A 13,262-nucleotide genomic window follows, 5' to 3' on the forward strand; every position below is an offset into this window, starting at 1 on the left:
CAATGAACTCGGGTGTTTATTTATTGTTCCAACAATGGGTTTCAGGATGCTTCCACTCTTGATAACATTGATGAGTGGAAGTGGAAGTTAACCATGCTCATTCGCAACAACAATGAACAAGAGGTAGTATCAAGGGAGAGAAAGGACAGTCATGGTTTTGAGCAACTTGCAGCATTGGCCTCGAGAATGGGTTTGTATAGGTATGTTTATTTTCTTGAGCACGGTTATTTGTCTTATATTTTCTATTATTTAGAGACTGCATTTTGAAGCGAGGTTAACTTTGGCAGCCATCAATATGCAAGAGTAGTAGTCTTCAGTAAAGTCCCGCTGCCGAATTACAGATCTGATCTGGATGATAAGCGTCCACAAAGGGAGGTATTTTCTTTTAAATAACACAAGTCATGTAGCGCCATTGTGATATATTTGAGCAAAGTATTGGCTTTCGTCTTTGAATTACTCTAAAGACAACTGCCCTTAATAATGACAGAAATCTCCCCTACCTCCTATATTTTTCTCTGATGTTTCTTTAAGTAACTTGGGACAAGGTGGCCTTTTTTTACTATAGGGAAAATTATCAAAACAGGTTTGATTTTCTAACTATTTATCAAAAAAGTAATAATTTTTAAAAAATTACAAAAAAACTATATAAGATGTTGGACTGTCCACTGTTTATTGAAATCGCTGGACAGTCCAGTGTTTTATGCCGTTGCATCTTTTCAGATACCAACAATGCCCTTCAATACCTAAACCGCCAAAGAATCCGATGTTTTTGTTATGTTGGGATAAGATATCAAGTAAGGCTAGCCTGACTAACCCAGTTAGATTTCAAATCACTAAGGGTTGTTGGGGTCCACAGGAATTACCAAACTAGCAATCCAACACCACAGGCATATATCTTCATCGAAAAACTTAGATTATAAAAAATAAAAACAGAAAATCTTTTTTTGATATGATCCGAAGTGTGAAAATGGATGGTCGCCGAATACCTAAATTTAAAATTAAAATTCAAAGGTGAAAAATAAAGTTTTTTTAAATTTATGTTTTCAAAGTTCTTAGAATTATGCCCTCTACTTCCTTCATGGGCGTTCAAGAAACTTTCCTTATTTGGTATGGAAAGTGTTTTTCATTGAAAAGAATTTTAAAATATGAGAGAACTAAAACGCTGGACCATCCGGTGATTTCAAAACACGTTGAACAGTCCAATGTGTTAAATCATTGTTTTTTGTAAGTTTTAAAAAATTATTATTATTTTTATAATTAATTAAATTATCAACTGTTTTTTTTTTTTTTTTGGTAATTTACTTCTCCTTTTTCCTTTTGCTCCTAGTGCATTTCATTGATGTTCTCAAGAATTGACAGGTGATTATACAATTTGGTTTGCAAAGAAGAGTGGATAATCTACTAAGTGAATACCTCACTCGAAAGCATCTTGGTGGAGGAAGTTTTCCAGATACGGCCTTTTCAAGATCGAGTAGCAGTGGCAGTATGGCTACTGATGAAGGAATTTTTGAGCAACAAGAGTCTCAAACTTGTTCTACCTATCTACCTTTGGAGAAAATCCTTAGGCGGAGAAGTTTGCAGTTGCGTAATCAGCAACAAGCCTGGCAGGTTCATTTTACCTTAATATATTTTAAAGGGAACCCTCTCGTGTCTTAATTGTTCTACCTTTCTACGCATTTGCCTTCATTTCTTTTGATTGCTATATGCTATTTTGTGATGCTCAATAGGTATTTTGCACAATGTAGTTTGCTTATCATCTTTATATTCAACTTATGCTTAATTTTGCTTGCTTAGCTTGATATTTCACTTTTAACTATCTAACAAGGGCATAAACTTGTGTATCAGTGTCCAAAATGGTAGAAGCATTTTAACTCTATTCCAAAGTTGGGTGATAAAAAGCATTCCCCTCAAGAAAAAAAAAAAAAAAATCTTTGCTCCTTAACCCTGTTTGCTGTTTGTTGGGGAATTTGGTTGGAGCACGATAGTAGAATCTCTGAAGGGAAAGATCACACTCTCTGTGTGGTGCTTTTGTCCATTATGGGGTTATTGTCTTCTTGGAGTAAGTTATTTCAAGAATTTAGAGTTCTCTTTGGAGATTTCATCTTCAAGTGGGATCTCATTTATAATGCTTGAGGGTCATGTTTTTACCCTTTTTTTATTGGTCTTGTTGTAATTCTTGTTTGGTGTTTGCCTTGGCCACTGTTTCTTGTTATCTTCTTCTTCATTAATATGGGACTCCCCTGGGATTCTCCTGATTCTCAGGGATACATTGGGGTTTTTGCCCTCTTCAAGCATGGTTTTTAATGCAATTATAAAACAAGCCGAGGGGAAGGTCTGTCAAAATGTGAGAGAATCTGCAGCAGATTCAGCCTTAGAAGCCGGATAGGCAAAAGTTTGGCTTATCTTGCTTGCAAGATCTGATAATTTATAAAATGGCTTGTATGGCTTCTAAAACTAAGCATGGATTTTTGACCAACTTTTGATTTGACTATGTTGGGCCCATGATTGCTTCCTACTAGGAGACTTGGAAAATTGGAGAAACCTCCATCAAGCGACCAGCTGAAATGGGTGAATATTTCTAGAGATTCCCAAAAACGGGATATCCTAGGAAATCTATACTGATACGTAGGAAGTCTTTGATTTTTTCCCCATCCAGGCATCCAACCGTATGTCTGGTTGAGAAACTCAAACATCGTTTGAAGTTAGAAAAAAAGGACTAAACAGCTTCAAACCAATGAGATAGTGACATGTGGAAATAGCAAAACAGGTTGCGTAGCAAACATTTTCCCTGGAATTTTTTGCATGTTAGCTCTCCTCGTGCAAGAAAACTCTTCCTTCTCATGGAACCCTAAAGACCTTTTTCCCTACAAAAATTACCAATGCAGTAGCAACTATGGTTTGACATTTAGTGATGTTTTGGAATGTTTGGCTGAACATTCTGATTCTGGCCGACACTGGAATGGATCATTGAATGCTGTAGAAATTTTGGCTGAGACCGTATCGGTTTTTCTCATGACTGAAACATTGCCTCGAAATGGAATTTTAAACCTTGGTGGAAACTAGAAACTATGAATTTCATCCTTTTGGATTATCTAATGCAGTTTATATTATGTATTTGATTGTGGTTCTAGTTTTTGGATTGCTGCAATTAAGTTGTAACAATTGCTTACTTTTCTATAGGAATCTGAGGAAGGTCAAAGAATGCAAGAACTTCGCAGAAGTCTTCCTTCTTTCAAAGAAAGGAATACGTTATTAACAGCCATTTCACAAAATCAGGTCGGTCACACTTTTTTTGGTATTTCTTCATTCGCGGTGATTTTGATTCTATTGATCTTAGACATGCGTAAACATTTGAGTATGACTTGAGAGAAATTCTGAATGCATTATATAGTAGATGGTGTATGTGCAACACTTATAAACTAGCTAACTTAGCCAAGTTAGTAAGAAGTGTGGATTGTAGTTGCCTTGTCTAGGTACAAACCCTCTTGAACTCAACTCCATCTTGCTAAGCACTAACCCTTTACCTATTAATGAAAAAAAGAAAACTCTCATAACCTGCAAGGAATGCTTACTTTTCAAATGTAAAGTTGTGCATAAAAAGCTTTTTCAATGCTTACTTTTCCATAGAAACCTCATTTGGTGGTGTTGCAAGAATTCAAACGGGAGCAAGTGGAATTCTTGAGATACAACACAACACAACATCCCACTCAAGAACCTCAATTGAGAAGCCTAGTTGTCCAAAAACACCAAAGTATCATCCGTGAATTGCAATTGGGAGATAAGGGAGATGGCTTCAACACAACACAACATCCCACTCAAGAACCTCAATTGAGAAGCCTAGTTGTCCAAACCTGATAACTCCCTAATATCCACAGCTCTAGAGAGCATTCTACTAAAGCTTCAACTACCATGATGAATAAGAACAGAGATAAGGGATCACCTTGCATCAACCCTCTTGAGCTTTTGGAAAACCCTTCCGGAGTCTCATTTATCGAAGTAGAAAATGATGGGGAAGAGATGCACTTCACCACCCAAAGGACACACTTATTACCAAACCCCATGCAGCCCAAAAAATACTTGAAGAAGCTTCAACTAACATGATCACATGATTTTGGAAGGTCAATCTTACAAATCATCCCCAACAGTTTAGCTTCTTTGTTGAGTCTATGCACTCATTAGCAATGAGAACCCTTTCCAAATTTATCTTCCCTTGACAAAAGCTCGTTGGATGGACCAGCCCAATAATCGTCTGTATAACTGATTTCATTGTAGCTGCCAACAACTTATCAATTATCTTATACACAGAACACACCAAACAATTGGTCTAAGGTCGGAAATATCTTCCCCACCCGAAATCTTGAGAGGTAGCTTCAGAACCTAAATCTAAAAACCCATCATTAAATAAATCATCTAACAATGCTAGGAGGTCGGCTTTGATTGTTTCCTAGCAAGCCTTAAAAAAAGTCATTGTAAAACCGTCCACGACCTCGAAGCCTTATCTACTGCCATCCCACAAATAGCTCAAAAAACTTCATCTTCCTCAAAGGGTCTCTTCAACCAAGCCTGGCCTTTCGTTGAAATAGAATTGAAATGAAGATGGTCTAGAGTAGGTCTAACTAAAAAGTCATTAGAATACAATCTCTTGGTGAATGGATCTTCAAAGGGGTATTTTAGAAGTTCGAGGGGGCTTCGTCAAGGAGATCCGTTGTCGCCTTTTCTGTTCGTGATAGTCATGGAGGCCTTGGGCAGGATGTTATCTAAAGCGGTGGATGTAAGGGAGATGTCTAGTTACTCTACTAGGGTGGGGGGACATGTGGTGTCCCATCTATAGTTTGCGGATGAACCTTGATTTTTCTAGACTATTCTCCGAGATAGTTGAGCTTTCTAAGTGGTATTCTTGGGTGTTTTGAGGCAATCTTGGGCATTCCAGTTAATTTCCGCAAGAGTAAATTGTATGCGGTAGGGGAGGTCGAAGGTTTGGAGGTAGCGGCGGCATCGATCGGATTTTAGATAGGGGTCCTCCATCTACATACTTGGGGCTCTCGTTGGGGATGAGTTATACTAGTAACGACATTTGGGAGCTGGCTGGTGATTGAAAGGATGATAAAGAGACTCAACACTTGAAAAGCAAAGCTATTATCGAAAGGAGGGAAGATTACCCTTATCAAGAGCGTTCTGGCAAGCATCCTTGTCTACACTCTTCCCTTGTTCTCCCTGCCAAGGCATGTGGAAGTGCAAATAAAAAGAATCTGTCGTGATTTTTTGTGGCATGGCAAAGACGACTTGAGGAAATATCATTTGGTGAGCTGGAGCAAGCTATGCTTGCCCAAGAAAAGTGGGGGCTTGGGTATCCGTAGATTTGGTCCATGAATTCGGCTTTTTTGGGGAAGTGGCTTTGGAGGTTTGGGGAGGAGGGGGAGAGTCTTTGGAGAAGAGTGATTGTGGATAAATATGGGGTCAGTAGGAATGGATGGGAGAGTGGTCCGGCGCGTAGTGCATCGGGTTGTGGGGTGTGGAAGGGCATTATCAAGAGACTTCCGTTATTTAAGAGTACAGTGAAATGTAAGGTTGGGAGTAGAACCAAGGTGAGATTTTGGGAGGATTGGTGGTGCGGAGACGGACCTCTCAAGGACTTATTCCCAAATTTTTACGAAGTGTTTTTGAAAAAAAACCAAGTTATATCTGCTTCTAAGAGTAGTGTTAATGATACGCTAAATTGGGACTTTGGGTTTCGAAGAACTTTCAATGATTGGAGGTGGAGGCGATTGGAAGGTTCATTTGTATGGTGGAAAATAGTTTTGTGCAAAACCCAGCGGAAGATAAGAGGGCATGGGGAGGCACTAGGGACGGGAAGTTCACGGTCAAATCTATGTATGTTGGTCTTGTCCCCAGGAGCAATGTAGTTTTCCCTAAATCACTCGTTTGAGGGGTAAAATTCCACCTAAGATTTTGGTTTTCCTTTGGTTGGTGACTTTAGGGAGACTTACAACGGTGGACCAACTTATAAGAAGAGGTTTCATTTCTCAAAATCAATGTTGTATGTGCAAATCCCAGGAAGAAACGGTGGATCATTTATTCATTCATTGTCGGGTGGCTCGGCACATATGGTCGCACTTCTTATCTCTGTTCGGTATTGTGGGTTGTTTTCCTCTCTCAGTTAAGGTAGTCCTGGATTCTTGGATAATGTGGGGAGGGTCTTTCTTGTTTTCTAAACGAATTCTTTGGTTCTTGGTCCCTTTTGCGATTTGTTGGGGTATATAGAAAAAGTGCAATCGTTGCATCTTTGAAGGGATAGTATCTATGTTTGAAGGATTAGTTTTTTCTATTTTGGAGTTTTTGTACTCTTGGAGCAAACTTTATAAAGAGTTCAAGGGGGTTTTCTTTGAAGATTTTGTTGGGCGGTGGGAGAGGATTTGTTTGCTGCCAAGGGTCTAACTTGTAGTTTGCGCTTTGTTGTCTTTTCCTTTTATTGTGTTGTTTTTCTTGTTGGTTCCTTTGTTTTGGGTTGGTCATCTCGACCCCCTTATTCTCTTTCGTAATAAAATTATCTTTATTGATAAAAAAAAAAAAAAAAAAAAACCACTCCCTAAACAATCTCCTCTTCCTTGTTCTTCCACACCCCATTTATTTTTAGCTTATAATTGATGTTCACTTGATTACGACAAGTGGCCATGCGATGGAAGAATCTCATGTTATTGTCACCTTCCTTAAACCATTTAACCCTTGACTTCTACCTCTAGCTTATCTCCTCCATAGCTATCACCTTCTGGAACTTCACTCTAAGATTTGCCCACCCTCCTTGCCCTATCATCCTCATCAAGAAAACCCCTCTCCTCTTCCTTGTCCAAACCTTTAATCTCAATCAACAATTTATTTTTTAATTGTCTTCAACTTTTTCCTAAACACCACCACAGTCTGTCAATAAAGGTTAGCTCATTCCACCAACCATGGATCATTTCTTTGAAGTTAGGCTGTGGCAACCTCATTCTCAAAACGAAAAGGGATCGGTTTTTGCCTGTGCACATCCGCCCCCAATGATCCGAAGTAGGATTTGGAATAGTCTTCCGAAGAACTCTTCCAAAATGCTCTTTCCCACTTTTGGGATATCAAGTATCGGTTTAGCTTGTTTAGAACCAGATTCACTTGATGATTGGATCACGTGAAGCTATCCCTCGATAAAAGAAGATCAACCAAATCATGTCTATTAACGAAATCCCCAAACTTTCTCATCTTTGAAGTCACCCTTGACCCTCCCAATTTCTCATGGGAGAATCTTATGACATTGAAATTCCCCCCTTGACACCAAGGCTTTCCCCAAAACACATTCACATGATCTAATTCCTCTCAAAATTGAATGTTCTTGTTGATTCAAGTAGGGCCAAACACACCGGTGAACAACAATTATCCCTTATTTTCTTGTAAACTAGGTCTTCTTGCTCCTCGATGAGCCTCTTATTCCACAAAAGAATGATTTCACCTAAAGAACCATTAGAAGGAACCTGGTTTAGCTTAGACTCTTGTAAGGCTACCAAATGAGGGTTATACTGTTGAAGTAGCGCTTTAATCACCACTCTCTTTGATATATCATTTAAGCCGCAAACATTCCAAGAGAATAATTTAAAAGACATTAACAAAATCACCGCTCTCTTTGATATATCATTTAGGCCACAAACATTCCAAGAGATTAATTTAAAAGACATTAACAGCCTCCGCTCTACACCCAACTCTCATCTTAGTGGAGCACTTCTTTAGAAACTTAGCCACAAATTTCTTTAAATCCTGAAATTCTTTAAACAATGTAGGCTTCGACTTTTTTACATTACGTGTCTACATTTGGATCTGAAAGTGGTCTCATTACCCTTAATGAGAGTTCGTCTGTTTGAAACTTGCTTGAGGGGAAAGGGCTACCTCTTCTTGTCGAAAGTTTCTCACTTTTGTAGTTGGCCACATATCCACCATTTTCTGTATTCAACAGCTTGTTTCATTGTTGACACTAAATGCAACATTCAGAATTATTAGAGATTCAATTCCCCCTCTTTTCAATGGACAAACCTACCCTTATGTGACAATTTGGTTCTACAAGTTTTGGGCTAAGACCCATAGCTCAATTGGTTTAACACATTGCAAAACAACTTTGAGGTTGTGGGTTTAAGTCCAACTTACCCATCAAAAAAAAAAAAGAAAAACCAACCTGTATGCCCGTTTCCAACATATTGGTCAGCCAAAACCTTCAAAAAATTCTTGGCTCCCTTAGTAGAAACTTCCATAGGGAAAAAAGGGGATTGTTGAACTCGTCTGGGGCATCGCAAAAAAATTTGCCTTCAGAGACTACATTCTTATCCACTGACGACTCCCCATCATAGTGTACCCCGTGACCTCCTTTTCACCTTTAAAATCAAACCACAAGGAGGACTTGCATCCCAACTCTGTACACACAAAATAGTCAGGGGAAGAAACATCCCTAAAGGATTGCCAAACTCATCTAGGGCATCGCAGATCGGTTTGTCTTCAGAGATTACATTCCTTTCCACTGATGACTCCCTATCATAGTGTACCCCTTGACCTCCTTTTCACGTTTGAAAATCAAACCAAAAGGACCTGCATCCCAACTTTGTACTCACAAAACAGTTTGGGGAAGAAACGTCCCTAGAGTTACGAACTTCAAGTTAAAAGATCCACTCCTTTTGACGAAAAAATCGACTACCCCATTTGGTAGTCCTGCCTTGCGTTCATTGGATCCTTGAATCCTCACAACTAAGAATCTGCCACTGAAACCATGTCAACCCCAGGCGTAGAGTTTACATTGAAAAGGCTGTAAAATGACTCGAAAACCCCTCAAAAGAAGAAGAGTTTAGAAAGGCCTTCTCGGAACAAAGCCCACAATCTGGGCAATCAAAATTGAGAAGTTGAACAAGCCCACAACATAACCCAATATGAGAAAGCCCACGAAGCTTAGTAAGGCCTTGATGCAGAACGGTGAGGGGCGAAAAGAAAATAAGGGGGTTTAGAGAATTCTAATTGGGGATTGGCTTAGGATATGGTAAACCCAAAAGTAAAATATTTTTTTTCCAATTATGATAGGATAGATGTAGAATAAATGAAAAGAGTTAAAATGTTAAGGTTCATATGGTAAGAAAAACATCAAGGGTTAAGATTTGGAAAAAAGATTAATGAAATAAGGGGTAAAGAATATGGGGAATGATTGATGGTTGAGGTTTGTAGGTGTTTCAAGAATCAAGAATTCTAGAAAACTAAGAACAAGGAACTAAAGAAAAATCAAGAAAAACAAAGGAATAAAAAAGAAAAATAAAGATTGGAAGAAAAGAATGTTATATTGGACTCACTCCAAAATGGCCTTGCACCACGCTTATTATTGGGACGATCAAGCTCAAACTTTCTTTTTATTCATCATATTCTTACTTAAAAAAAAAACCTTAATACAATCTATATAAAGAAAAAAAATCAAGAATCCTATTCAAAGTAAAATACGAAATAAATAATCTTATTTTAATGACTTTTTCTCTAATTTTCAAACCCTAATAAACTTAAATATAAGACAAATTAAAGTTACTAAACTTTTCCTAAATATTATAATAAAACCATGGGCCAATAAAATATTAAAATAAGCCCAAAAAACATAAAATTAAAGCCTTAAAATAGAAAACTAAATAAAAACTAAAATCTACTCTTTAAGATTTGATGTCCCCATCAAGTCCAGTCCATCAATCACGGAAAAAAAAAAAAAAATTCCTCCACAAGATTCCCCTACCTTGTAAGTTAAGCTGCAACCTACCGGAAAAAATACTTTAGGGAATCCAAAACGTGGGAGCAATCTAGATCTAATAGCCGTTCGGTCTAATACCAAATTTTTAGGGAATATTCCTCTCTTGAAAACTTCGTCTTCCTCTCGCTTATGTGTCGATGGCCACATGCGAATCTCCTTAGTCGCACATCTCTTATGAGCCGCACGTTTCGATTGAAACTTTTCCACCTCCACTTGGTCTGATGCGAACTCGTCTCCATGTTTAGCAGAGTTCAAAATTTGAGATTCAAATGCCAATTTTGATATCTCCAGACCAAATCTGCTATCACATAGATCATCTTCTCCTACCTTTTTTTTCCCTTATTCTACGTACCATGGAGGCTTTTCGCTGTAAAACCTAGTCCAAACACTAACCATTTAGACATGACTCCCCACTCAGACTCTAGTCGTCTCCCTTTCCTCAACTTCGATCTCTCTTCACTATGACGACCAAAAAATGGAGTCCATCCCCTGAAACCTTTAGACTTTTGTGAACTTTTAATCTAGTTCTCTCTAGGTTTTTCAACTTCCTAATAACATCATTCACTTCCAACAACCCACCCATTTGTCCCCCAATTACACTGAACACATGCGGGGACCACATATGGAATGTCAAACTCCAAATTTCTACCCACATCCCCTCTTCTCTAACCTAGAGGCACATGATTTACACTAGCAAATTAGTGCTTAAAACTTAAGTTGCAGATTGTCTTTGCGAAACTTGCCTTCTTTGTCAAGATCACACACCTTTTCAAACCTCGCTAGTAGCTGGCTATCTGATATTGCCCTTAAACTCATTTTCCAGGATCTTTCGCCAATCACCCTTAGCAAGAATAGGTTTATTTAATTCGCATACCACTGCCCATTTCTAGCAACCAAAGGAACTCCCAACTTCTCTCTTGATTTTAGGGTTTGAGGTGTTTGATAAAGGAGATGTATTTTGTATTCCCACCCGTTGCGAAAGTGAAATTTTTGACAAGAGCTCGTTGTTCATCTTCCAGCTTCCATCGAGCGCTTACACCCCCTTTCGAGATCAATTAAGACTTCTCTCATCCTTTTGTTGAGCACTTATGGATTCTCACATATCTCCCAGATTCATGTCATCACCCAACACTAGGATAATCCTTCCTTCAACTATTTATTTAGACCATAGAGGTTTGGATTTCGAAGATTGACAAGTTATCTCCAGAGCCTTGCAAAATCACAGGCCTCCTCTTTTCCCAACACCACTATCAAAAACCATTGTTTTGCTCTTTCTACAATTTCGATAACTTTCCTATTTTTGACCCTAATCGTCTTCAACTCAAACAATTTGAGATCTACTTGAACTAACACCATCGTCCTCTACTCACTTAGCACATCCTTGAAAGTTTCGTTAACATGATTAAATATTTTGTCTATAAAAATAAAATAAAAAAAGCAACTGTAATTTTCAGCAGTAGTTTAAGAATAAGAAACATTGTTTTTATTCAAAATCAATTTTAAAGAGAAAACTTTTAAAATTAAAATACTTCATTGGATGTTGTTGGTGCCATCGACCAAAATTTGGTATAACTTAAATAGAACATTGATATCAAAATTCTAATATAACATGCATGAATTTTTGCAAAATACATACGTTGAACATAAATTTTGAAATAATCCATTACTTTGAAATATCTATTTGGGCCAACTAACTTAAACCATCAAATCAGTTTCTCGGCTATCTTAAACCTAGTGAGAAGGTTTGATTGACTCAAAACATTTTCCTCTTACAACTTTGATGAATAAACAACCAATTTCTTTAAATTTATTCCTTGAGATTCGTAATGAATTTTCAGGGCATCTCGCACACACCTACCTCCCAATTTTTTTTTTTTTTTTGGGTCGTATTATTGGGCAGCTGTCTTGGCCTCCTTTTTTCTCATCTTTTTAATTCTTTTATCTATAAAAAATGATTATGGGTAGAATATTTTTGATGATTGCAGGTGGTGGTCATCTCAGGTGAAACTGGTTGTGGTAAGACCACACAGATTCCTCAGTACATTTTGGAATCTGAGATAGAATCCACTCGTGGAGCTGTCTGCAGTATCATTTGTACCCAACCTAGACGAATTTCTGCTATGTCTGTTTCTGAAAGAGTTGCTTGGGAGAGAGGCGAGAAACTGGGTGAATCTGTGAGTTTCACTCGTCTCAAAGAGTTGTTTTTTGTAAATCATCGTTCAGACAAATCAAATTGATACTGTATTTGTTTTCCCTGATCAAAGGTTGGTTACAAAGTTCGTCTAGAAGGGTTTAAAGGAAAGGATACTCGCCTTCTTTTTTGCACCACTGGCATTTTGTTGAGAAGATTACTAGTTGACAGAAATTTGAAAGGTGTTACCCATGTTGTAGTGGATGAGATTCATGAACGTGGGATGAATGAAGGTAAAACTAGATCTATTTCAGGTTTTATTCTAGGGTTATTGAAATGCAAATTCTTACCATGTTTCCTTCGATACAGATTTCCTGCTTATTGTCCTAAAAGACCTCCTTCCTCGTCGACCAGAACTGAGGCTGATTTTGATGAGTGCAACGTTAAATGCAGAGCTTTTCTCATCATACTTTGGTGGGGCTCCAATGATACACATACATGTAAGTTTGAGATGACAGTGTGCAGTATCACTATGTTCTGCAGCATCAACCAATCTTTATGTTATTCAATTTTTCACTTGCTTGTAATTATTGAAGTGTTTGATATTACTGCTGTTATACACGAAAGTTATATTTATCCAAGCTACTTTTTTAATTAGGTAGTAATGTGTTTGTTTTGATTAGGTAGTGGTGTGTAGGTTTGATTGTTTTTTTGTTTTTTTTTTCTGTTTTTGGTTATCAAAAAAAAAAAAAAAAGGGGTCTGTACCATGTTTGGTCGAATGTCTTAATTAATTCATTATTTTCCAGTTTAGCAACAATGTATTAAATCTTGATTTTGATCAACCTGGACATGGAAACATTTCAACTTAAGTAATTTATTTAAATAAATATGGTGCACAAACTATCAAGTGGAATGTGTTGGTTAAATTTTTTTTGTTGTAAATGGTATGTGATGAGTTCATGTTAATGTCTTTTATGTTTTCTGTGCGGAAAATTTGTAGACATCGACATAATGATGATTCCATGGAATAAGATTCTAAGTTACTTTCTGATTCATTTTTCAGGGTTTTACGTACCCAGTTCAAACTCATTTTCTGGAAGATGTTCTCGAAATGACTGGATATAGGTTGACACAATATAATCAAATTGATGATTATGGTCAAGACAAGATGTGGAAGATGCAAAAGCAAGCTCTCAGAAAGAGGAAGAGTCAAATTGCTTTTGTTGTCGAGGTATGCTAATTATGTGATGGTGTACTCAATGCGTTTTTTGATCTTCTCTGATCAAACTCAGATGTGACCTTGCTTGTAGTCCAAACTAGATGTTTCAATGCTTCTCAATCTATTG

The 13,262-nt window shown here is 37.6% G+C and overlaps 1 protein-coding gene across 2 annotated transcripts in view; it reads left to right on the forward strand.

The window, feature by feature from the left end:
* LOC147394260 (DExH-box ATP-dependent RNA helicase DExH3-like) overlaps window positions 1–13,262 on the forward strand; it is a 58,090-nt gene that overhangs the window by 14,588 nt on the left and 30,240 nt on the right. For both annotated transcript variants that reach the window (XM_086453356.1, XM_086453355.1), the window contains exons 2-9: window positions 46–200; window positions 288–375; window positions 1,360–1,608; window positions 3,181–3,276; window positions 11,770–11,958; window positions 12,049–12,208; window positions 12,285–12,415; window positions 12,980–13,147. In XM_086453356.1, coding sequence (XP_086309482.1) covers window positions 94–200; window positions 288–375; window positions 1,360–1,608; window positions 3,181–3,276; window positions 11,770–11,958; window positions 12,049–12,208; window positions 12,285–12,415; window positions 12,980–13,147 — 1,188 coding nt within the window. In that variant the 5' untranslated portion in view covers window positions 46–93. The remainder of the gene's footprint in view (window positions 1–45; window positions 201–287; window positions 376–1,359; window positions 1,609–3,180; window positions 3,277–11,769; window positions 11,959–12,048; window positions 12,209–12,284; window positions 12,416–12,979; window positions 13,148–13,262) is intronic.

This window comes from Akebia trifoliata, chromosome 9, assembly GCF_017979445.1.
Source record: "Akebia trifoliata isolate Shusen 1 chromosome 9, ASM1797944v1, whole genome shotgun sequence".
Taxonomy (NCBI): domain Eukaryota; kingdom Viridiplantae; phylum Streptophyta; class Magnoliopsida; order Ranunculales; family Lardizabalaceae; genus Akebia; species Akebia trifoliata.